The 27,049-nt window shown below is 46.9% G+C and overlaps 1 protein-coding gene across 3 annotated transcripts in view; it reads left to right on the top strand.

Moving 5' to 3' along the window:
- Window positions 1-27,049, top strand: part of CACUL1 (CDK2 associated cullin domain 1) — a 598,839-nt gene that overhangs the window by 562,570 nt on the left and 9,220 nt on the right. For all 3 annotated transcript variants that reach the window (XM_069611925.1, XM_069611923.1, XM_069611924.1), the window contains exon 8: window positions 6,463-6,506. In XM_069611925.1, the coding sequence (XP_069468026.1) occupies window positions 6,463-6,506 (44 nt within the window). The remainder of the gene's footprint in view (window positions 1-6,462; window positions 6,507-27,049) is intronic.

Below are 27,049 nucleotides of genomic sequence, written 5' to 3'. Positions count from 1 at the left end.
GCCCCACTAAGATGATCTAGCATTGCCTCAACAAAAGCATAGTATTACAATTATAGAAGCCCTGTTGCCAAGAGGGGTGTACAAATACATCCAACCCAAAAAGATTTTTAGAAATTGAGGGACAGACTTGCTTTGCATCTGTGCCTCCATTTCTAAAAATCGTTTTGGGTTGGGTGTACCTCTACATCCGTGCACCCGGGTGCACAGATGTAGAAGTATACCCAAACCAAAACGATTTTTAGAAATTGAGGGACAGATGCAAAACAAGAGCCTGTTGCTGTGCATCAGTCTCTCCATTTTTAAACATTGTTTTTTATCTGGCTTGCACCCGGGCCGTCAGAGAGAGAAACAGTATGGATGGAACCAAAGGGCCATCCATACTGCGTCTCTTCTCTCCGGCCCAGGTGGGAGTGGGGGCCTCAGCTCCTGTCTTTGTCATTTGAACACCCATTGGAGGTTCGGTTTAGAGAGCTCTTATTTGACTAAAACATAGTGTGGATATTTTGATGGCCTTTGAGTTCCTAATAACAATGCATTTGGTCTGAATTCAAAACACCCCTGCATGGAATTCTTGGGGCGCTCGGTAACCCAGTGTTTTGAGACATTCGGTAGATTGGCATTTTCGTACCATACTGCATTCTGGGATTTCCAGCAACGGCATTGGGGTAGCTTAGCATACGCAGATTCCAAACCCTGCTGGCGGCATTCCACTGCATTCAGTATCCAAGATGGCGCGACCTAGCAGGTACTAGACTGGTATGTTACTGGAATGCATATAATGCATGGTCCCCAGGAGCTATGCTGGCTTGGCAAGAGGGGTAAATGCAAGTTAGCTTTTCTGTGATGTTGGTGTGTACAGATCTTAAGTACACTGATGGACACTCACGTCCCCTGCACACAAGGCTTTTAGTGGGGTAAGAACTCGAGGGGGGGTCGCTCATTTGGGAGCGTGGCTTGTGGGATGGCCGTGGCCTAAAAAAATACACAAACCATAGTAAGGTACGCAAACAAATATATAAATGCAGGTATATATTTGTATGTGTACCTTACTATGGTTTGTGTCGTATGCAAGCCATCTTTTATAAACCTCGAAATATGTAACATAGTTCTAGGTTTATTAAAGATGGCTTGAAAAGTACACAAGCCATAGTAAGGTACACACACAAATATATAAATGCTTTACATGTATATATTTGTTTGCGTGCCTTACTATGGTTTGTGTACTTCAAGATGACTAGAAAAGTACACAAACCATAGTAAGGTAAGCACACACATATCTAACATGTATGTTTGTATACCTTATAGTTTGCATATTTTTCAAGCCATCTTTTTGAAACATTTTTCTGTTTATAAAAGATGGCTTGAAAAGTACACAATTCAATCCATCTTTTGTAAAGCTTTGACCACGACAAAGACTGAGGCGTCTTTGTCCAAAAGCTTTATAAAAGATGCCTATAATTGTGTACTTTTCAAGTCATATTTTATAAACCTTGAAATATGTCGAGGAATCCACAGGTTCGCTGAGGGTTAAAGACGCCTCAGTGACCTGGGGGCTTTGGGGGGGGGGGTCGCCACAGGAATTTACAGTGACTGACAGAAGTGCCAGTCAGCCACAGCGTCGCTGTGGCTGGCTGGCCCTTCTGTCAGCTTGCCTAAATGGCGGGCGCATCCTCCGTCGCCGCTGCGGCAGGATGTGTCCCGCCAATGTTGTGGTGGGGCCCCGGCAGGGCCCTGGCTCAGCCCCACTTTTTGGAGACTGCCGGGGCATGGCCCCGGCCCACTTAAAGCACTGCCTGCACACCTTATATACTGATTGAGTTGTCAGTCAAGACTTACATTAATTTTGGAATTATCATTCAGTTTTTAAGATCAAAACAAGTTTATGCATGTATAGTCAATGAATCAATTTGTTCAATTTTTTATCAAACATTTATTTTATACATCAGAAAAATTCATATTCTCAAAATGTACATTTGAGCAATTAATAAATTAAAAATGAGCGCGACACGTTTCGGGAGACCGCTCCCTTCATCAGGAGCAACACTTTAATTGCGTTCATGAAGTTGATCAATAGTGTTCTAGCAAGTAACATTGAAACTCATGGGAGTATGTGTCTAAAAGGAGATCAGGAATTGCTTATACTTAAATGTCACCTCCAAGTAGGATACAGCAGGTGCCTCAATAGAAGAACTTGCTAGTAAGGGGTCCGCGCCCAGTGAACGTCTCTATAGGTTCTTCACTTCTTCAAGGGCAGCTGAATGAGAAATCTAACACTTGAGTAACCGTGGGCTATTGCAATCTGTGCTAAGGGAGAAGTGATATAAAAATGCGCATACCTTTCGTGTCATATAATCACAGCGTTCACTGATTTGGAAGACTTATCGCTGTGGGTAATGGCTAAAGTCTCTTTGTACTGTGAAATGCAATAGAGACCGGTATGATCTTAATACAAGCGGGGCGGTGGAACACTGCAGTCTGAAAGCTAAATAAAAAAAAAAACCTACCTCCAACGGGAGTATCGGGGGGTATTCGTGAAATTCTAGTCATTGGTAAATTCAGAATACTGCTCGAATGGTCTAGGGGTAAGTAGTCTTAAGAGAAAAATGAGTACACGTAACTGTAAAAGTAAACCGTTACAACAGAGGCGTTGCTAGGGGGGGGGCTAAGGGGGCTATAGCCACTGGTCTTTTGGTTGTAGCCCCGGACAGAATCTCAGGAGCTCCAACCAAAAGGCTAGCTAGCCCCCAATCCCGACAGTTCCAACATCAGCGTAGCCCCGGGTCTTTTCCAGACCTAGCAACACCCCTGCGTTACAAGGTTTAACAATGGGGAGTTGTAGTTAGCCAATGGAGTCTGGTATCCACTAGTTCGAGGGGCACATTATCTTACTGATGTATGCCTAGTCCGTCTGTGTTGCTCTAAGCCTTAAGGTAGTGCACTGGAAGAGTGCACTAGTGTTGTGAGCTGCCTTTTGAAGGTTATTCTGCTCGTTTAGAGTACAGATGTATGCCTAGTCCGTCTGTGTTGCTCTAAGCCTTAAGGTAGTGCACTGGAAGAGTGCACTAGTGTTGTGAGCTGCCTTTTGAAGGTTATTCTGCTCGTTTAGAGTACAGATGTATGCCTAGTCCGTCTGTGTTGCTCTAAGCCTTAAGGTAGTGCACTGGAAGAGTGCACTAGTGTTGTGAGCTGCCTTTTGAAGGTTATTCTGCTCGTTTAGAGTACAGATGTATGCCTAGTCCGTCTGTGTTGCTCTAAGCCTTAAGGTAGTGCACTGGAAGAGTGCACTAGTGTTGTGAGCTGCCTTTTGAAGGTTATTCTGCTCGTTTAGAGTACAGATGTATGCCTAGTCCGTCTGTGTTGCTCTAAGCCTTAAGGTAGTGCACTGGAAGAGTGCACTAGTGTTGTGAGCTGCCTTTTGAAGGTTATTCTGCTCGTTTAGAGTACAGGAAGTGAAGTCCTCATCAAAGGGCAGACCAGGGTAGTGCCTGTAGGACGATCTCGCGATGTGAAACTAAGATATACCAAGTTCAACGCAAGCTTTTCAATATCGATAGGTGTCAGTCATCAGGGGAATGATGTGAAGTCCAGGGCACGTGTCTATCGCTGGCTGCACCGGCTATTCATATTTATGTCCATAATTGACGTAATTTGTAAACGGAACCAAGAGGTCCCGAGGAGTTTCAATCAATGCCTGATAGTAATGTCTTGAAAGCACATACAGATGCAGTGCTGCAGTATGCAGTTTGATAAAGGTAAGAAGGTGAAAATCACTCCATATGTTACATATGGAATCATTTCCAACATAAATTCTATATAACATCCATGTGATTATTCATCAGTTTAGGACACTTATTTTTTCGTACATATCAGCGACTTCATTGTGCCAAGTTGCATTTTCTCCCCTGCACCTTTGAATTAGTCGAAAATATTTCGAATTGTTAAATATCTTCATAAGAGGTGCGCGTTCCCGATTTCTCTCGATACCTTTTGTACAGATCTGAAGTAGCCAGACCTTGTTTGAATGTAGTCCCTGCTTTAATGGTAAGTGTTTCTTTACTGCATGGATGTGCCTGTATTCTTCCCCCCCCCCCCTTTTGATATCCGTTTGCATATGCATTCAGTTCATGGTGGTCTTGTTTTCCCTCCTCCTGACCGACAGCCCTTGTCTGGAGTCTCTAATTTTGGATAACTGTTGGAAATTCTAATTGTTCCCTTCAGTGTAAATTCTACTGGCGGGAGGACATCTTCCAGCTGGTTCTTCCAGCTTCCAACAGTGAGTTTGCACAGAGTAAGGTCAGGAAGCTTCCTTTCTCCCAGGACCCCCATCTTGGTGAGACATTGCACGCCAGTGGCTTGGCCGAAGGGGTTCTTCAGGCCCTTCCATACGCGCTCTGGCAATTACCTGCAGTGCTGCATATGCCACCCGGGCCCACAACTGCCACGTTTGAGCAGACTAGTGCCTGCCGCATAGCGCTGTTTCAGCATTTGCTTACTGTCTGTAAGGCTGAGGCCACGCCTCCTCCGTCCGGTGTGGGGAGGGGGCGGGGACCACACCCAGGGTTCTGGAGGGCTCTAGTGGGACTGTACATGGTCCCAGAGACCAACGTTCAAGTCCCATCTCAATTTCACTCCTGTCACTGTTGCAGATGCTTCTGTCACCTCGAACCTTGCACCGCGCTCTGTCCTCTCCACATCCGGGTGTGTTGTGAAATGGGGGAAACCTGAAAAAGGCATACTTGAAGAGGAGGAGGTGGTTTGGAACCTTTGGCAGGCTTGAGAGAGCACCCAGTCCCCTTGGCCTACACCGCGCCAGTGGTATACCTCTCCTCTAGGTTAGGTTCTTAGGCTCCCACTATTTCTAATCAGTGGAGTATTTTTTAGGCGGAGGGCCATGATCCCTGCAAGGGAGGAGTGGGCGTAGTTGTCAGTACGAGGGAGCGTCCATGCTCCACTGGGAAGCTTGGTCCGATTCCCCCTTTCCAGGACTCCGATAACTGCACCATCCCAGTCATTCCCATTTCACTGGCAGGACTCGCACCTGCTCCAGATGGTCAAATTCAGTCTTTCCCCTGGCTTTCCCGCGTGGCCAGATTCCTCCACGGGCACTGAAGTGGCACTAAAGGCACGCAGAGAAGTTAGCAGGAGGTCTCGCGGATGTCCACGTTTCACCCCTTCATCACCTTTCTGGCTATGAGGATGTTCTTTGAAGAGATTTTGAGGAGGCCTTGCTCCCTTCAAAACCCTTTCCTGCAAGCCCTCTGTGTTCTTCTACAGCAAGCCACGGAGAAAGGAACATTTCCCGTGGTTAGGGTTTGCATTAAAATGCCTTCCATACTGCAATTGCATTTATAATATGTAGCATTGCTTGAGAGCTAGAGGTAAGTAACTAAGGTGTGTTCTATGAGCGCCCGGTTTATCGAACACACCCTTATGCAATCTAGCAGCGACGCATCAGACAAAGCAAATAATCTGCCCCAGGCATCCTTCAATATTCCACCAGCAGGGCACTGCACAATGTTGCCACTCGGCTTCAGATGGATACCATTTAATATTCCACTAGCGGGTCTTCTAATGCTCCAGAGACGTTCCAACTGCCAGGCCTTGCCCAGCTGTGAAACTTTGATCCAGATTTGGAAGACCCAGCGCCAACTGTGCTGCACTAAAATTGGCAATCTGACATCCTAACTGATATTACTTGATGTGCCCCCAAGTACTGTAACGTGCATTATATGGAGAACTATTCAGTTAGGATCCCGGTATTTCAGTTCAAACGACTCTAAAGCATTGAATGAAGCAGGTTGTCTTGTTTGAGAGGAGTATTACCTGCCAAACGTTTAACCTTGTCTTCTGAAAATGGTAGTCGGCAGGTGTTTCCTGGATTGCCTGTTTTCTTGGCTGCAACAGTTATTGCTTTGTTCTTGCGGAAGGGATCTATAATCCGTTCCTCCTCATTAGTTGCTGAAGCCCCCCAGCTAGTCCGCCGCTTAATTCACGTACAGCTTGGAATTTTTACTCTGTCACTAGTCCTTTAGCTAGTCTATTCATAGCCCATACATGCAGCTTTGTACTAACCTAAAGCCCCCGCTTGCGCCCATCCAGCAGCTCTGCAGTTACATAGGCCCTTATTCTACCTCACTCCTACCTGCACAGCTGCAATACGGCACAGGTTTGCAAATGCACCTCGCACCTTGCCTGGCACATCCTCTGCCACACCTTTGTGAACCGACACACTGCTTTGCTCGTGCACCTTATTTGTGTCCTAATGCTCTGCAGGTCCCTCTGCTGGACTCCATACAGTTTTTCTTCTATACCTAGCCCAACAGCATACCATTCAAGCTGTGCCTACCTGCATTGCTCCCAGGCCACACGCAACTCTGCTCATCTACTTGAATTCTGCAATGAAATAAACTGATCTGTTGGCATCCTGGTTTTGATTGTTTTTTTTTGTCTTTTTTCCCCCAGAGGCGACCAGTCTCGGAAAAGAGCCGGAGAGGAGCTGGCATATAGTAAGTAGAAGTTGGCAACGAACCTACCTACACCAGTCTGCCGTTGGGTTGCATCAGCGATCAGCATTGTCATTAGTTGCTTTTTCTCACCATTTTTGTGATTCACTACATTTCAGAGGCCTGCAACCTTCAGCTCTTATGGGTTAGAGTGCAATGCCCACGATCGGGCCGATGGAAGTTGCAGTCCAAAACATCTAGTGAGTCAAAGAGTGCAGGCGGCTGCTATACACAGAGCAGGGCAAATACATACACTTGGAATCAACCCAGAATGCACTATAGAGCCCACTGCCAGTGGTGCCCTGTAGCTCAGCCACTGCTGATTGAATGGGGGGGAGTTATACTGTTAAGAGGGCACGAATCTGCATTGTCAGCCTAAAAAGACTTGGAGAGAAGTGTGTGACGACTTAAGCAAGTAAAATGGAGTACTTTGGGAAGAGGAAGCATTTGTGTTAGGGTTGTGGTGATAATTTAATGGTAAATCTACCGACTTCCTGCCATACTGGATTACCGTTGCCGTCAATTGGTCCCATGGTGCAGATTTACCACTGTTTTTTGGAGGTAAAAGGGCAGATTTACCTACTGCATCAAGCTGGAGGTGAATCTGACGCGTTTCCCCCGAAAAATGGGCAGATTTACCTCCAAGTAATTCATTCTGCAGTAAATCTGCCAAAAATTATGATTTGGTGATGTGTTAATTACTGCCACTTATTTATCAGCACTTGCGTAAAGCGGCCCATAGACCAACCACGTCACGCACTTCAACAGCTTAGCAGAGCAAGCGCCCAGGTCTTGAATATGTCGAGGTTAAAGGGGATATTCATGAAGGGCTTTCTGCAGTTACGAGGTACAAAGAGTTGTCCATGCTGCAGCAGGTCCTTATTGTCGGAGGGTAAGCAGCTGCATAAGAGCTACCCCAGTTCCTGCTGACCTGGATTCCCGCCTTGACGGCACCTCTGCTCTTTAACTATGATGCTTGTTGCTGTGACATGTGATACGGTGGTGTGTGGCGTTATCCTTCAGATGCTTTGTTTTGGGGTGGGTCAAACAGGTAATGTAGATCACAAAAGGCAGACCTTTTTCTTAAATGGTGAAAAGCTAAAGCAATTCAGAGTTCTCAATTTTAAGCCCCAAACATAAGGGTTCGTGTATGACAAGATCCTAAGGAATCTGTGCTCTACAGGCCATTAAGACATGGAGCTCAAAATCTCAGAAACCACTTATGATACAGGTTGCTATGCGCCAGGCGCCACAGATGGCACAAAAATCAGTCTTGGAGACACTGCAAGGGTTCTTGATTATTTTGTTGGGCGTTGGCCTTCCCTTCTCGCTCTAGTATGCCCAAAACACCACTTCCTAAACCGGGCGTCCTTAATCCCTGCTTAGTGCTACAGAATGGTAACCCCTACTGACTAACTCTCTGCCTTTGACTAATGGTGGTATCTAAACCTCCTTCGGGGACTTACTAACTCTTCCTGCGCTAAACAAATATTAGTATTCGAAGGGGAGTTTTGGACCTGTCGTTCACTTGCTCTGATAGTCAGGCTAATTAATTCACGCCACTCGCCTGTTTTGTTCTTACTACCACCCTCTCCACCTTACTCCTCCCACCACTTCACTGTCCCTCAGATGTTTTACTCCTCCTGATCCTCGCCTCAACACGTTGATGTGACTAATCCCCGCTCTTCTACTAACCCTCCTTCTACTAGTCCTGCTACTACACACTGCTTTCCAAGACTACTCTACTCCTCCCATTTTCACACTACTACACTCCTCCTCTCACTACTATTCAAACACACCCATCTCTCACCCAGTATCATTCACATCACATTCACTCCCTGCACTACTTTCTTCTACTCCCCCGCCACACAAACATAACATTAAATTCATCTTTTATAACAAGCTTAATACCAGTGATCAGTTGCTAAGTGCGGGACTGGGATTCAAACCTGTGTTGCTCTGCGCTGTTCTTGCTTACCAAGACAAACTCGTTGACTCTGAGCTATCCTTCCAGCCCATAAATATGGACACTCGCACTGCAGAACCACTTTCGCTCCTAAAATAATACCGGACCTGCTCCAACACTCTTCCACTAGCTGTCACTTCTTCTTTCCTCCTGCCTGTCTCTTGGTCGTCTGCCACCACCATCTCTGACCTCCCCCCGAAAAACCCACACTTCCTGTTCCTCCCTCAAGTACCCCTGATTATGGGATTGACTGCTTCTACCTAGCCAAATCTGCACCTCTCTCCCAGGATGTTTATGTGCACGGGGAAGCTGTGAAAAAGGGGCAAAGCCCTGCCCCAGCAGAGCCTCACCACATAATGTCCATGGCAACTGTCAACCTTCAGCAGTGTACTCCCTTTCAATGTTACGTCACTACAACGTATTTTGCATTACCCATAAAACACTACCCACTGGGCCTAGCTTGTGAGGTGCCAGGGTTGGTAGGAGTGTCTTTGTCTTTTGTGCCAAATAAAGTGTTTTTGCTCGAGACAGGTAAATTGAGCAGCTTATCTTCATTGAACCGCCGGGTCTAATCTGTTCCCATCTTCAGCTCTTTATTAGCTTTGTCCATGAATTGTGAGCATTTTATGGTCCGTCTCTTGGCAAAGCTGCTACCCTGCCTGCAGTGTAGGACTTTGACCATTCTGCCCTTGACATTTCTACAGCATCCTTATCTAAGGGCTTATGAAGGTGCCTTTTCATGTATTCGGATACTCGCAGCAAAGGCATCTAATCAGATGATTTAGGATTGATGAGACTGCCTGGGTCAAAAACATCCTCTTGCTTCACCACAGCAGTGACTTCTCTTCTTCCTCTCCTGGCCCCCCTAATGGCATGTCGGATCCCTGCTCCGGTGGGTCAAGGGACTTCTATGATGATGGCTCCATATAAGATTCAAGCGTCCTCCTTTCCTAAAATTGAACCCTGCCTTCTTCCTTGGGGGGTAATTTTGGTCTTGCCCTCGAGGAAGTCCTTTTTTTTTAAATTTTATTGCATCAATTAGTTACCAAAGGAAACTTTAAATGCATTGTGGAGATAAAAAGAAAAGAATTGAAAAAAAGGAAGAAAAGGAAGAAGAAAAAAAATAAAATAAAAAAAAGTTACATCAGTTATATATATATTTCTGAGGCTTGTGGAATCTGCTTAGATCACATGCTGTGCATAGGCCGACATCTAGTGGAAGCTGCGGAGTATTACAGTTTGTTTTTCGAAACTCGAAAATGGGCGTCGACACAGGCGTGCCAGTAATACTATCCCTAGTGTGACGTCCACTGTACCCAAGATCCCTCACGCGTCTAGGATCCTCAGATTGTTTTTTTCCGCCATACTGGTCGGAAGCATCTTGCGGAGTCCCCTGGCCTTAGCCATACTTTTGCTAATAATTGAAAAATATAATTCTTTATTGACATCCTTCCCCACCCCAACGTCGACACTCGACGACGGCTGGAGAAGACATCGACCGTCGGCTGCCGCACGACGGATCTGGGCCTCGGAAGGCCGCTGGCCTCGGCCCGGGCCTGGTAGGCCGCTGGCCTCGGCCCGGGCCTGGTAGGCCGCTGGCCTCGGCCCGGGCCTGGTAGGCCGCTGGCCTCGGCCCGGGCCTGGTAGGCCGCTGGCCTCGGCCCTGCAAGTAGGGAGAGTGGGGGGTGGTACATACTCTTCACTCTTGGTATATAAGTACACCTTATCTTATATATTTCATACACTTACCAGCCCGCTGCCTTTAGGTGCGTATGGAGGGTACCCCTTTCCAATTCTGCCCCAAGTGCAACCGCAAATACCCTTGGGTCGACAGGCACGCCACGTGCAATCTCTGCTTGCCGAGGGACCACCCCGAAGCGAACTGCAGAGCGTGTAGTAGGTTTAAACCTAAGACACTTAAGGACCGTTCGACTAAGCGTTGGGCCCACCACGCCAGGCAGGCGGCCATGGCAGCGGAGGGCGCCTTCAGCGATGGCAGCGACGCCGTACTTTCGGACGGCGAGGGCATTACGGCGTCGAAAGACAGCCGAGCTCAGGTCCCCGACCTCGGAAGGTCGTTCGGCAGGGCGGCTATGGGGAAGACCCCCGGCGACGCAAGCGCTACACACCCTACACACACTAAGCACACTAAGTCCAACCGAACCTCGACGACGTCGACTTCTCGGAAAGAGGCACAGATAGAACGGTCCGACTCGGTGTCCTCTGGGCGCTCTCGATCGAGATCGCCTCATGACGCAAGGCAATCATCCACTCTTGCTAAGAGTGCCTCGCTCCCTAGACTAACGGAAGTTCGATCGTCGGAGGACGAAGACGACTTCCACCCCCAGGCCGCGCTCCAAGAGACGGAGCCCGTAGTTAACACCAGCAAGGCCCCACGCTCAAAAAACACAGATACCTCTCCCGATCCTCGACGCCAGGCGTCGAAAGTCTCCGGGGCCTCCAAGGGACAGGGAAAACATTTTTCCACGCACGGGGAGGGGGGAAACAGCGGAAAGCACATTCTTCCACTCCTGTACGACCATCCTTCCCCCCCTAAGCAAGCAGATAAATACAAGTCTACTGAGAGATCAACATCCAGCAAGGGTACCCTTGATAAGTCCCCTAAATTGCCTACTAAAGTCATACCCTGTTCCAAAGAATGGTCCAGTGAAGACATAGACAGGGTCATGTCAAGGATGTCTTCCTTGGCTGATTTCTACGACAAGAATCCAGAGCATTTCCTCTCGTATGACCCTCACAGGGCCACACCCTCAGGTTCCACTGATCCTATCCCCCTAAGTAAAAAGGCCCGGTTCGAAAGACCTGAACCCTTCGAGGTGCAGCCTTACTCTACTCCATTCCCTGAGGGGGACCAGGAGTTTGAAATTATGGAGGAACAAGCCGGGACGGAATACTATGCGGATGAGGAGGATCAGGAGGAGGGAGAAGATGAGCAGGAAATTTACAGAGTAGATTCCCCGGTAGATAACGAAGCCCCAGTTACCGACTCGCCAGTCGATAACCAGCCCCTCCTTAATGAGGTTCTCGCTCGCGCGGCAGAACATTTTCACATCGACACCCACGGTGTACAGGAGGAAAGGGACTTCGCAGAAGGGTTGGTGGGAGAGAGGAGGCCGGTCGCTCAGACCATCCCTATCCTTAAATCCATCCAACGAAGAATAGATCCGTCCCTGGTGAACCCAAACCTCACCAGAGCAGTCAACCCCAGGGTCGAAAAGCTTTTCCGGGCAGCCCAGTCTGACCCTCTCTATATAAGAGGACATCTTAAACCAGACTCCCTAGTTGTTACCAACACTCGGAAGAGGGCTGGAACACCCTTATCTTCATCAGAAGCTCCTCCCGACAAGGAGAGCAAGAAACTTTACGGGTTTGGCAGGAAGGTAGCCTCAACGTCTGCCTACCAAGCAAGGATTGCTAACTCCACCACCCTGTTGGCCAGCTACAACTGCCATCAATGGGAAGAGGTCGCGGCGCTCATAGCCTCTGCTCCTGATCCGTTAAAGGGCCAATTGGCTCGGATCTCGGCAGAAGGGAGAGCCGTGTCTGGTTGCATATTAAAAGCAACTTTCGACGCCGCGGACAACGCAGGAAGATTGATAGCAGAAGGTACTGTTATCAAAAGACATGCGTGGTTACGGCAGTCGGGGTTCAAGACAGAAACTCAGGCTTCATTAATAGACAAGCCGGTGGAACCCGATCTATTGTTTGGGAAAGCGGTTGAAGACGCACTTAAAAACGCCAAGGACGAATACGAGACACTGAAATCCCTAGGCCAACTAACCAACAAACCCCCTAACCAGAGGGGGAATAGTAATTTTCGTCGCCCACATGGCCAAAATTCACAAAGAGGCAACTATGCCCAGGTACAGGGTACACAGTGGAACAACAGCCAGCAGTCTACCCAAAGTTACGGCAGGGGTAACAAGAGAGGGCGTGGAAGAGGCAGAGGCAGCCCCAACAAGGGAGGTGGCACGCCTCCACCAAAGCAGTGACGCTCAGTTCAGGGTCCCTTCTCACGCAACCCCAGTAGGGGGACGCATTTCCAACTTCACCCAGGCTTGGGAAGGGATCACCTCAGACAGATGGGTGCTGTCAACAGTGTCCACAGGATATTGTATAGAATTACTGCAGCGTCCCCGGAACCATCCTCCACGACAAAGAGTACACTCCTTAGAACATCAGAAGATCCTTCTCGAGGAGATTGCCATTCTGCTAGAAAAGGACGCGATAGAACTCGTCCCAGGACACCAGGTAAACAAGGGTATCTATTCAACTTACTTCCTTGTGCCAAAGAAAGATTTGACAATGCGCCCAGTACTGGACTTACGGCCTGCCAACAAGTATGTCAAGCCCCAAAAATTCCGTATGACCACGCTACAAGAGGTAATCCCCCTCCTAAAAAAGGGGGATTACATGGCAACCTTGGATATGAAAGATGCTTATTTTCATATTTCCATGCTCCCGGCGCACAGAAAGTACTTGCGCTTCAAGGTGGACAGTCGCCACTACCAATTCAAGGTACTGCCCTTCGGGATAGCTTCAGCACCCAGGGTATTCACCAAGGTACTGGCGGTGGCAGCTGCACACCTACGCAGGGAGGCAATCCCAGTGTACCCTTATCTGGACGACTGGCTCATAACGGGGGAAACCCCAGGAATTTGCAGGACAAACATTCAAAGGACTATCAACCTCCTCCACGAATTAGGCTTCTCAATCAACGAGAAGAAGTCAAGCCTAGTGCCAAGCACCTCAAAACAGTTCCTAGGAGCAATCCTAGATACTCAGAAAGGGTTGACCTTCCCTTCGGAAGAGAGAATTCGGAATATACTACTGCAAATTCCACATCATCAGTCCGGCCAACAAATAACGGTACGCAAAGCAATGCGGTTACTGGGCATGATGGCGTCATGCATTTACCTGGTCCCCCACGCGCGACTGCGCATGCGTCCTATGCAGGAATGGTTGGCGAAACAGTGGTCTCGGGCAAGTGGTCAGTGGGACGATCTAGTGGTCGTTTCGCCAACGCTTGTACAGAGCCTACACTGGTGGACGAGAGAGAATCTCGCAAGGGGAAAACCCTTTTACGATCCCGAAGTACAGGCAGTGGTGACTACAGATGCATGCCTGACTGGGTGTGGAGCTCACCATCTCCACCACACAGCTCAGGGTCTCTGGTCTCACTCAGTAGCCAAGAACCACATCAACCTGCTAGAGCTTCTGGCAGTATTCAGAGCGCTTCGGGCGTTCGAGCCCCATCTAATAAACTTGTCGGTGCAGATCCGGACGGACAGCACGACAGCCATGTTCTATCTGAACAAGCAAGGAGGGACTCGTTCGCCAAATCTGTCCAAGCTTGCCCAGAAAATCTGGATATGGGCACTCAGACGGAACATCTTCCTGTCATCGCAACATGTTCCAGGGGAGCTCAATTCCCTAGCGGATGCCCTAAGCAGAGACTCCCTCCCAGAAGAACACGAATGGGTCCTTCACAGAGATATCGTAGAAGATCTCTTCTCTCAGTGGGGTTTCCCCACTATAGACCTATTCGCCACAAGCGAAAACAAACAATGCCCAGGATTTGCATCCAGGTTCCCCCAGCCAGACTCCCAAGGGAACGCCCTGTGGATGAACTGGTCAGGGATGTTTGCGTACGCTTTTCCACCAACTCCTCTCATCAGGAAGGTGGTGTACAAGATGAACAAGGAATCGATGACGCTCATCCTAGTTGCTCCCATGTGGGCGAGACAACCATAGTTTCCACACCTACGCAGGATGGCAGTGTGCGAGCCCATCAAACTCCCAGCCTGGTACAACCTACTGTCCCAGCAACAAGGTCAAACAGTGCACCAGGAACCCAACTCTATGAACCTGGCAGCATGGCTCCTGAAGTCATAGAGTTTGGCCATCTCAATTTACCACAGAGGTGTATGGACATCCTAAAAGAATCCAGGAAACCAAACACAAGGCAGTGTTACTTTGACAAGTGGAAGAGATTCGTTATTTGGTGCCAGAATAAACAAATCAACCCAGTTCATTGCACTCCTTCCAACGTTGTAACGTACATGCTCCACCTGCTGGACGCAGGTTTGGTTTTTAACTCTCTGAAAGTACACCTGGCAGCCCTCTCGGCTTACACCACATCCCATAACAAAGTATCGTGGTGGAAAGTACCAGTAGTTAAAGCCTTCATGGAAGGAGTAAAGAGACTTCACCCTCCTATTTCGAACCCACCGCCAGGTTGGGACCTCAACGTGGTGCTAGCTAAACTCATGGGCCCCCCTTTCGAACCCATGCATAAAAGTAGTCTCAAACACCTGACTTATAAAGCGGCCTTCTTAGTAGCCATTACCTCTATAAGAAGGGTCAGTGAAATTCAGGCTCTGTCAGTGCAGGATCCTTTCTTTACTATCCACAAAGACAAACTGGTTTTACGCACACACCCTAGGTTCTCACCTAAATTTATATCTAAGTTCCATGTAAACCAGTCCATCGAGCTTCCGGCTTTCTTCCAGAACCCGCAAAGCTCAGCTGAGGTGAAACTACACACCCTTGATGTGCGTAGGGCGGTCCTCTACTATGTAAATAAAACCAGACCGCTAAGGAAAACAGATCAACTGTTTGTCTCCGTAGCTACAGGCAGAGAGGGGGATCGCGTCTCTAAAGGCGCTATCTCGAAGTGGATTATCAACTGTATACAGCTGTGTTACTCTCTTTCTGAAAAGACTCTGCCTTTTACGCCAAGGGCCCATTCTACTAGAGGCATTGGGGCCACTCTGGCTTTCATTGCAAATGTTCCCCTCGACACCATTTGCAAAGCAGCTACTTGGAGCTCTATTCACACTTTTACTCAGCATTACTGCATTGACACTCATTCCAAGACAGATACACAAGTGGGACAAGCGGTTCTAAGACACCTGTTTGCTCATGACCCTTCTCACATCCCACCTCCTTCTTCTGGTACTGCTCGCTAATCTATGCACAGCATGTGATCTAAGCAGATTCCACAAGCCTCAGAAGGGATACATTACTCACCGTAATCGTATTTCTGATGCTTGTATCTGCTTAGATTCACATGCGACCCACCCTTCCTCCCCTCCGAGAGAAGGCGCATGATTGCTGGTAGTCTTACCTTTCTGTCTATCTGCTTGGATTATCTGTACTCACGCTACTCCTCATGCTTCCTCATGTCAGAAAAAATGCAATCTGAGGATCCTAGACGCGTGAGGGATCTTGGGTACAGTGGACGTCACACTAGGGATAGTATTACTGGCACGCCTGTGTCGACGCCCATTTTCGAGTTTCGAAAAACAAACTGTAATACTCCGCAGCTTCCACTAGATGTCGGCCTATGCACAGCATGTGAATCTAAGCAGATACAAGCATCAGAAATACGATTACGGTGAGTAATGTATCCCATATATATATATATAGGGGGAAACAGTATAACTCGAGAAACATAACTAAATGTCCAAAATTGTAAAGGTTTCTCTCATAAAGTTCAACAGAGCCAGGGTCGTAGATACTTTTTCCCCCCTTCTCAGAATTAGCCACCTGTCCTGCAAGGTTAAAGTGCTTAAATTTGAAAGGTGCGTCCCCAACCATTTCTCTCTGAACTTAGTTAAGGTAACACAATTCATCACTAGATGCTGTAAGGTTTCAGCCTCTTGCCCACAGCCTCGACACAGCAGACTGGGTTTTTCCTCTTTTTTGGTTCTTCTCCCTAAGACTTCTCTTGTGTGGAAGAGGTTTAGTCTGAATTTTAAGAACCGCTGTCTTTCCGTATTTGAGGGAAATGTATCCAAGTAAGGGTGGACGGTGCCTCTGCAATAGTGCTCGTCCATGCCTTGGGTGATTGATGGCAAAGCACTGAGCCTGTCCAGGGTGGCTATCCAGTCCCAGTCCAAGAGTTTTCTCTTTACCATGAGCGGATTTAACATGAGATTGTCTGGTTTTACTGCTATGGTATTCAGGATTTCTAAACAAATTAATTGCCACTTGGTTAGGACTGGAATCAATTGTCTTTTGATTGCTTTGTTAATTGCCACAAATCCACTTCTTTCCTGGGGGTGCAGACATTTGCAGAGGAGTGTCAGGGATTTCCAGACCGTAGATATGTAAAGGGACGATAGGCCTAGTTCCTTACGCACACTTTCCATTGGAGTTGATGTCGGTAAGCCCAATACTCTTTTCCAGAATAGGCCCTCCAACAGTTTCCAAACATCTGAATTGATGAAGAAATTCGCCTCTGCTGCGTAAGTGAGGATTGGCACAACTTTCAGTTTGTAGAAATCTATCAGAGGACGAAGGGAAAAAGAACAGTATCGTCGCTTGATTAACAAGGCTTGCGAAGCTAAGTTCGTAACTTTACTTCTAAGCCTGCAGAAACCTGGACCATCTTGGATGCTGTTGTTTAAAGTTACTCCAAGGTATATCATGGACGAAACCACTGGTACTTCTTCCCCGGAGAGGTACCACCTTAGATTTTTCATGCCGATGATAGGTCCTAGCCTCAAGATCTTTGATTTATTTGGATTTATACGGAGGCCGTTTCCTTGTGTGTATGACTCGAGTGCCTTTAGTTGCCGCTGAAGTCCGATGGCCGTTTGGTCTAGCAACAGAAGATCGTCCGCAAATAACAGCCTTCCCACGACGGTCTCCGCGATTTTTGGGGGGAAACACCTCACTTTCTTTCAAAAGCTTCCTGCATGTCGGATATAAAAAGGCAAAAAACAGCGGGAGCCAACCGACAGCCCTGTTTCAGACCGTGCATGGCCACCACATTGTTTGAGAGGTTGCCCTGTCTGTCCAACCTTACTCTGAGGGTTGTCCCCATGTGTAGTGCTTCGAGAGGTCCTCTCAGGTTGGTCGGACATCCCCATTTCCTTAATTTGTGCCATAGCATTCCGCGATCAACAGAATTGAATGCCTGTTCCAAGTCTATTGACGCGATATAGATGTTCTTATATTTCTTGGCCTTAACCATGCATTTGATTATGTTGATGAGTAGCACATTTAAGGATGTTACAATGCCCTTTCGAAAGCCTGATTGCCAAGGGTCCAGATGGTCTGCCAGCCAACGCCAATCATTTAGATGTTTCAAGATTAGTGCTGCAAATATTTTGCCGACGACATCCAAAAGGGCAATCGGTCTGTAGTTAGTGGGCACGGACCTATCTCCCTTCTTAAAGATCGGCACAATTATGGACGTCGTCCAAGATTTAGGTAACTTTTTTAGTCTTGTTATGTTGTTATACAAATCGAGCATGAACGAAGCCCATTTTTCCGGGTCCCTTTTGAGGATGTCGTTGGTGAGACCATCAGGTCCTACAGCCCTTGAAGAATTGGACTGTTTAATAAGGTCTAGAATATCTTGTTTTCCAAATTTAAAGTCCCATGGCTCATTTGATGGTAAGAATGGGGCAGGACCACAGATTTTCCCCATAGAGTAAAGGTTCCGAAAGTGAGTTTCCCAAACTTCTGAGGCTATTGGATTTACCATTTTTGAGTCGGAAGGGATGTTTATTTCATTGATCAACTTCCAAATACCAGTGATGTTTTTAGTAGATAGTAGGTGAAGCATCTTCTCACTGTCTTGTTGCATTATTTGATGTTTGTGTTGCTTAAGTCAGTTCCTGTAGGTGTTTCTAGCTTTGGTATACAGGACTAAGTCAGCTGGTGCTCTAGTTTTAACATATAATCTCCTGGCTTTTTTAACCAGTTTTTTTTTGTCACTACCTGGTGATCATAGTGGTGCCGCTTGCATTGGTGAATTTCCTTGGCGACTACTTTTGGGCGAAAGATCTTCAGTGTTTCAGCATATTCTATCAGGTTTGGACCTTGGTCCTTGATTAAGGAATCCAGCACCAGGGCCATCTCTTTTCTTCCCATGCGTAGTCTATTCCCACCAGGAGTTGACTCAAGAAACTGGTTTGGTAGATGTTTGCCTGGTACAGACGAGAGCTTGTTCCAGGCCTCAGATTTGAGTTCCAGGATGTTGTGATCACTCTGGATCGTGGGGATCACTTCCAACGGTATTAATTTGCCAAAGAGATTTTCTGATGCAAACATTTAGTCCAGTGTACTTGTTTGGGCACCCCGTTTCCATGTGCGGGCGGCTGGTTTGTCGGCCGCCAAGTTACTGTTTACCATGTATATATTTCTGGCTAGTAGTTCCTTCTCCATGACCACGCCTCTCGTTATTTTTTTTGAGGCGTTCAAAGGCAGGAACTCTATTTTCCTCTGCTTCTTGTCGTAACATTCCATGTTCAAGTCACCACATAGCAGAATTTCAAGTAGTGGGCATTCAATCCTGGCGTCGTCTATGGCTTCCAGTAGGACTTCCATAAGTTTGTCCTCATCTCGGGCTGTCGGGCCCCAGTATACGTTGCATATAAGCAACTGCCAGTCTGAAGTAAGTGAAGCTGGTTCTGATGTGGATGAAATCCTAGTAAGTTGGATCCAAGGGTTTATGTTTAGAGAAGAGAGCACTTTTATGCCACTGGTGCGCTTTACCCAGAACAGTGAACCCGAGCCTGGTCTGCCTTTTGAGCCCTTTGTTGCAGAGTTTAGATATAGCTCAAACCTGTCCAGAAGAGGTAGATCACACAACCAGGTTTCTTGCAAGCAAAATAGGTCGTAAGAGGACAGGTGTGTTGCTGAATTGCCAAGTAAATGCGCATAACCCCTTGTGTTCCAACTCATGATCCTTATCCCTTTTGGTTTGGAGTTGGAGTGGGCACTCGTAGATGGGTGTTGGCGTTATGACTTAGCAGATAGGACCCCAGTCAGCCAACTCCAGTCGTCTTGACTATTCACCAAGTTTAGTCCTGCTTTTTCTGATTGAATATGCACTTGGTCTCCTCCACTATCAACCTCTCAGGTCCCTCTACCACTATTTCCTGCTTTCATCGGATGATCCTTATAGGTTTGGTAGTGGTACTTCGGTGGTTGTGTAGTAGATGTTTCCGAGTAGCTACACGGTCGGATCTGTTTTCCTCCTTCAACTCCCTAAGCACGAATCCACATAAGTTAAGTTTTGGGCCCAACTCTAAGAGTACATTTTTAGTGTTTTGATCAGTTGTGTGAAGAATCACACTGTCGTGTCGCTGTTCATTATGAAATTCGATCCAGTCTAAATCCCTCGATTTTAATTTCTCCAGAAGCTCCAGGGATTGTAAGAGCCTCATAACGTTAGCCCGATTCATAATTAAGTTGTCTTCGTAGCCTAGAGTTCTTTCCAATAGTATTCTGTAGTGTTCCTTGGCATTTTTTGCCCCCAGTCCATTGTGGGCATTGTGATTGTTGGGCCCACATGTCGGTTTTCTCTCAATCGTTTCTGCCCATGACACTGTTCTTTTTGTTTCCTTTGACGCGTCAGGGCTGACGCCTTTATTACTGGTAGTTTCCAGGGATCTCTGGACAAGAAATGTCTGTCCGTCTTCCAGTGTTGTGTAAACCAAGGCGTTAGATGGGTGTATGTCTGCCCTCTCTTTTTCTGTGGGGCTGGTCGATATTTCTCTACCGGAGTGCACTCTAGTTTTCCACTTGAGTTTTTTATCGAAGACCGAGTTCAGATTCGATAACGTGGGCATTGAGGGCTTTTTGAAGGACACTAGCCGCACCGCCCTGTCTTTAATCGCCTGAGCCTTCGTCTCCCCTTTAAGGTCGACTTCTTTTATCTTGCTGTATATTTCTGGATCTTCTTCCTCGATACCACTTTCTGTTCCGGAGGTATTCGATCCTGACTCCCCCTCCCATGTGGTGTTTATGTCTGAATAAACAGATAAGTCCATGAGAGAGATATCCATGTTGTCATTTGTCGACGTGATGTCCAGTGGGCGAGGGGACTCATCAGGAGTTACTTTTAGGCGGGCAACAGGAGCAATTTCTGTTTTTTTTATTACTGGTCTCTCATGAGTTGGCAGTTTGCAGGGAAGTGCCAAGTTCCTTGGAAGGGATAGACCAGTTGCAATTTTAGATCTCAATGTGGGTTTTCTTGTAGGCAAAGGTCTCTGTCCTATAGGTTTGTCTGTTGGTATGACTATTTTCCCATAGTTTTTGTCGCCTTTCTTGTTTACTTTAAGTAGACCTTCCTTCATTGGGGATAAACCTGATTTTGGTTTCTTAAATAAGTCAAATAATTTGATGTTGCTAGTTGGCACTGGAGCCTCGAGCTGATCCCGTGTAACCAGGGGCAGAGTATTAGTTGCAATGGAAGATGCTGAACATCCTTCCTTCGGTGCTAGCCTACCCTCCTTCATTACTGGGCTAATTGCCCGCACAGCAGGGTCCGTGTTGATAGAACTGTCCTTGTATTTAGTAGTGGAAAGTTCCTCAAAAGTACTCTTTGTAGACAGAACCACCTGCTGGTTATGAGTCTGTTCCAGGGAAGTCGGACCACTCTCCGGGCCACCTGCACTCCCTAACCTGAGACTTGTCCTTTCCGATCTTCTTATTTCTTTTTCTTTTACGATTGGCTCGATGATACTTTTCAAAATGTTTGTCGTATGTTCGTCATTTTTTTCGAGTTTCGACTGAATTGCCGAAACAAAGCCTTCTATAAAGATCATTTTAGAAAACATCATTGCGATTGTTGTCGTATGGTCCCGAAGCTGATCATTTTGCGACTCAATAAGTTTCATAAAGGGGGCCATTACAAGAGCAAAAGCTGTGATCATTCCAGGATCGATTTGGGGATCCTTTTTAGAACGAGCATCTCCTTGAGTTGATTCCAAGACGGACAAGAGATCCTCGTCTGTGGGAGAGGGTTGTCTTCTTTGCCGTTTACTTGGAAACGGCGCTTGCTGGGGGAATACTCCTTTATGGAATCTTTGTGGGGGTCCCTGAGGTAAGGTTTTGTTGACTGAGGCAAGAGACCCCCCCCCCCATTTATTTGGTGATGACCCCTTACGCTCAGGGATAAATGTGTACGACCCTGGGGTGGTCATTTGTTGGGATCTAGACCGTGGCGTAGAGGGGTCCAGAAGACACTCGAATAGTCACCCTGTTTTGCTGGTTCGTACTTGAATAGTTTGTGTGGAAATCGGTGTTCAGTAAGGAAATCCCAAAGGGTTTCCAACCGTTGTCTGATTTTTTTGCTGGAGTCTGATCTCTTTTGTTACCATTTAAGGAACCAAAGACAAAGGGGTTCACAACAGGAGGTGCGGTTGGCCTTAGAGAACCCGTCTCATCATCATAAGTTGCGCCCAAGTCCTTTGGGGAGGAGAGAGTAGAATTTAAGGGAATCGAATTGGGCGAAACCTCCCACACTGTGGCCTTGGGGGACAGTCCTATTTGTGGTTTCGCGTTCTGGCCCCTATCGTCAATGACCACCGTGCTATTAAAAAGTCCCCGATTTTCAATTTCTATGGGGGCACTGATGTATCCGGGGTCTTGGAAGACTGATGGGGCTGTAGGTGAAGCTGTGTGTGGGAGCCTTCCCCTTCTCCTATACTTGATCCGTTCACCACCTCCTCAGCCGGTTCCACATTTGTTTGTAAAATATTTTCGAATGAGGCAGTGCTGCATGTAATGGCTACCTCGGGGTAGCAGCCCACCCCTGTCCTATATGGCGAGAGCTTTGTGACCGGTGAGTCCGCCATTGTGAACAGTTAGTCAGTAAGACCAGGCCGAATTACTAAGATTTCAGAAGTACCAGGTTGATATACAGGTCTTTTCAGAATAAATTGATCTTGCAGTTACCTTGCTGCCTTCTTGTCTCCCTGCCACAGTCTGCACATAGGCGCACTTCCCGAGTGAATCTGGCACCACTAGCGCCTCACAGCCGCACAACAGCTGATGGGCTTTTCCCCGCCGGGCTTAACGCCGCAGGGTGACTCACGGCTGAATAAAAGGTCCGGATAAGGCACGTGATCCGTCACGTGATGCAGCGTGGCTCCGCCTCCTCCAGGAAGCAGAAGGGGCCACAGCAAGAGCTATCTGCAGCTCGCAATGCTGTGAATAGCAGGGTAGAGTTCAAACTGCAAAACGAAGCTCCAAGGTAATGCAAACACACCGCTCAGCTGACTCACGCCTGAATAAAAGGTCCGGATAAGTCACGTGATCCGTCACGTGATGCAGTGTGGCTCCGCCTCCTCCAGGAAGCAGAAGGGGCCACAGCAAGAGCTATCTGCAGCTCGCAATGCTGTGAATAGCAGGGTAGAGTTCAAACTGCAAAACGAAGCTCCAAGGTAATGCAAACACCAAGTCCTTTTTAAGTCTTATAAATGCATTCTCCACTCCTGTGGTGCAAGAAACATTTTCTTCAGGTACTCTCAGGGGCAAAGCAAGGTTTTAAGCCTCTTGCGAGTGGTGGAACATCCCTGACGTGTTCACCCTTTTACTAGTCACTTTTTGCAATTCAATTTTCCTAGGATGACACTCATCTAGTCTCAATTGAATGTGCCCGATTGAGATAAGCCACCACCTTCCTGATGGTCTTGTAACTCTTAAAATTGTCTAACATGTCTGCGACCTAATGATATGCTTGCCAATGATGAGCAGTTCTTATACAGATATAACTAGTAGTATGCTGAGGAACAGTTTTATTCAAATGGTCCAGTCGGCCGTATTGGTTACTATCCACGGTTGATGGATTTATGTCCTGTGCAGTTGTGCGCTCCTCGCTGCCAGCGGCTCGATTGCTGTTCCAATACTGTAATGCTTTTCTCAGCTGCAAGAAGAAAATGCGTATTGGAAGAGGGGAAACGCGCCAGGATGTCAGTGGGAGATTGCTACTCATTGCGGTGCTAGCCCTGCCGGACCCACCGACCTCTGTCTGCACACAACTCTGAACGCCCTGCATGGCCGAGATTGGCGTGGCTCTCGCCTCAGTTTACTAATCCGATTGCTTGTAGAAGGCTACTACATGCTCTTGTCTCTGAAACGCCCAAGCACCGGACCAGTGAAAGAAATACTTAAGTGTTCCCTGAGCAGCACAGGAGGAGGTGTCCTCGTGGACCAAGCATATAGGGAAGGTCGACAGTGCATTGATGCGTGGACTCTCGTGTGGATTGGTTTCAGGAGGCTGCAACTAGTCCTCGAGCATGCTGGGTCATGTAGCTTCTGGCATCTGTTACAGTTTAAGTTTTATTAAAGTATCGAATGGTTGCTGCTTGAGCATCTCAATGATGTTGGAATAAAGGAAGAGAAGCAGAAGGATCACCTCTGATCTTGACATAGTCTGCTGTACATTTGTTTGAGTGGAGGGTGCCTACATTTGGAATTGATTATGTGTCAGGAGGTGCACAGGTCACCATAGGAGGATTTTGGGGTGGCTGATATGAAGGGACAGGCAAGCGAGTACAGCAGGAGGTCAAACAATAATGAAGAACAGACACGTTAAATAAGAACCTTGGAACGAGAAGAAAAGGCGGACCATGATGAACAGGAAAGGATGGGAACCATATACTGGAGAAACAATGAGAACTCTCACTAGCGGTGTACACATGTCAGACTTGAGACTACCCACAGAAATAAGGGAAGTTCAATGCCTCTGTGCAAGTTACTTTTACAGATGCCATGCCTTGCAATTTCATGGAAGTGAGCAGCAATACTGGCTTCTGTATCTTATAGACAGCAAGCAGCGCAGTGTTACATGAAATATGCTATAGACTACAGGTAGGATGAGACAAAGGAAAGGCCAGAGATTGCCTCCTAGGATATAGAAGCCAATCTCTGTACAAAGAATACACAGAGCCATGGGTGCGGACACCATAAAACACTTACCAAATACTTGGTGCCCCAAAAGGGAAAAAAGAATTCAGAACAGGAAAACAGTAACTAGGAATGCAGAAATCTAGCACGGTACTGCTACAAGGTAAGCAAGGCAAGGAACAGGGAAAAGGTAGTAGAGGCAATGTGCAGGTACAAGGTAATGGAGGCAAGGTACAGGGTAACTGAGACCGGGTACTGCTACAAGGTAACAGAAGCTGGCTGGAAATTGTTCTAGACACACAAACTATGCAAGGCTATCGAACACATGATAGAACTAAGGGAAAAGGGTACAAATAAACAGACTGATTAAACTGGGTAAAGCTTGAGACAAAATGGTCCTGAAAGAGCCAGGGAGAGGCAGAGGAGACTGAATGGAAATGGTGCAAGTAACAGATCCTGGAAGTTGCAAGGATACAGCATAATCAGCAGGGGCTTGGAGCTGGGGAAAATCAGCACAAGATATAAGGATGAATGCCTGCAGTGACAGCACAAATTCAATGGGAAAACACATTGCCAGCAGGCAGAGAGGGTAGGACAGAGGGAGAAGGACATGGCTTTGAAAATTAGAGCAAAGCAACACAGGAGCAGGGATCAGGCAAAGGACAAGGCAGGATAGTGGGGGCATGGCAGCTTATAAGCAGAGCTAGCAAGAAGGAAAGCCAGAGCAGAGCTGTATGATTAGGCTGCACACAAGCAGTAACGGGTGTGGTTAATGGAAATCCCTGGCATGCATTTTGTGAGGGGATCCAGTGTTAACTACAGGATATTTCGTATTAAAAACAAAAGTACAATAATTGTTGCATTCTGCATGTTGCAGTCTATGGAAATCCAATCGTGGTGAAACCAGTGTGCATGCAACACCAATTACAAACGTTTATGGATTGGGCTGCTGGTTTTCCAGGGATCTTGCAGATGTATTATGGGAATGGCAGTCCATGTTTTTGGAAATGCAGATTTATGAAAGGAAATATTAAACCGTGAATATGGGTTTTATGGGGATGGTTGACAATGCCCAGTGGTTCTGCAGACAGTGCCATCCAGAGGGAGAGATTTGACACTCGGTTATAAAGAGAAGTCATCAGATCCATTGCTACAAAACTGTTTATTCACAATGCATGAATTAATATATGGGAGGATCTCCTCTGACTTCCCTGGCCCTAACCTTAGTCCAATCTAGCTTTGTTAGCTTCTGGCTCTGGGCAGCAGGTTTTGTTGGCTGTCTTGAGTTCCTGCATTAATATCAATATGTAACTGGCAAATACGAACACAGACTTTGTTTAAAACGGGGTCACATTCGATCGCAAGACAAACTACCTAACACCTTCGTATATTGCCTCTGAGTGACGCAACAGTCTTTTGTTAATAAATTGTCAGTTTAATTGTCAATGTATAAACATTCTTTACAATGAATATGTACACACACCCAAGTTATTCAATAACGTCCCTTTTGCCTGTCATTTTATGTACATTTGATCAACAAAATGAATACTGTAATCCATCAAATCTTTCCTATTAATCACAACAGGCACTGACATAATATACCTTTCTTCAAAATCAAATGCATTAATAATCAAATATGCAGAAAACCTAATCGAATATAGAAAGAAATCTTGCAAATTACTAAAACATTTAGATGGTGTCCCACTGGGTATCTCTGGACAACCAAAAAAGACCAGACCTGTTTCAGTTCATATTATTTTGTCACCTTCAGGGGATTGTAGTGAAGACTAGTGTTAATGAATCGGGGTGGTGTCAGTTGTTTTTTGTCTTGTTCCATTTTGTGTCTCCTTATGCCCCGTTGCACTTTGGTTAATGAATGATTTTCTTTTTTGAAGCTGGTAACTGCTTAACTATGTATGTTCGCTAGTGATGCAATAATCTCAGAAGATTTCACTTCTCATCTTGTACATGTGAATTAATATCTTGATATAAAGGCTTACATTGCAGAGCTCTGACCAATCTATAGTGCAAGTAATTATTTCCTTAATAAATTTGGTTTATGAGTGCAAACTTTGTTGTGTCAAAGTACCAAGCCTTGTTGAAAGGGGATGTGAGGTACGGAGGCCATGTTCGATTGCATCATTTTCTTTTCTTGTTACTTTAGTCAGATTTATAAAATATGTATGTCAGTGGCCTGGAACACAACAGACATGATCCTGCACTCCTTGTTGGTATGGGTTATAATGAAAACTGCTCAAATTGGAGCTTCCTCTACTGCGGCACAACCACTTAGGATTCTGGTCTTCAGAATCTCTGCATGTGATGCGGGGTAGCTCTGCACCTTATGTGACCCTCCACACTGCCAGGCAAACAGGTTGTCCAGAGGTCTTGGGAGAGGTGGGCTCGAGATCCAGCTTCTTGCAAGTGGTGGCTGCTGTGAGAAAGCACAGCATGCTCACACTGCTACACTCTAAAGCCAAATGAAAAGCGTGAAATGATATGGCATTTATAACGTGCCTATACACAAGTGTTTCAAGGCGTGACGAGGCAGGGAGGGGGGGGCATAGGGAAGACAGACAACGATCTTAATAGGCCAGGTGTCATTCATATCGCGCAAGTGCATGGGAAGTGGGGGGGGGGGAGTGCGAGGGAGAGGGGAAAGTGCAGTACATGGGATAGTGGAAAAATAAGATAAATAAAGGGCCAGCTGGTGGCAAGTGCAAGGTAAGTGCAGAACAAAGTGCTGGGAGGGGGGCTGTAGGGATACAGAGATAGTCCTGCGGTGCAGGGGTTGCCAGGGAGGCAGTGCCGGGGGCAAGTGGCTGGGCCAGGGACCGAGAGGTTCTTCTATGACCTCGAGGGTTTCGGTGCAGCAGTCTTCTTTTAAGAACACACTAAGCTGCTC

The sequence above is a fragment of the Ambystoma mexicanum genome, chromosome 8 (assembly GCF_040938575.1).
Source record: "Ambystoma mexicanum isolate Mex_15411 chromosome 8, UKY_AmexF1_1, whole genome shotgun sequence".
Lineage (NCBI taxonomy): Eukaryota > Metazoa > Chordata > Amphibia > Caudata > Ambystomatidae > Ambystoma > Ambystoma mexicanum.
This window is presented reverse-complemented; position numbering and strand designations above follow the sequence as displayed.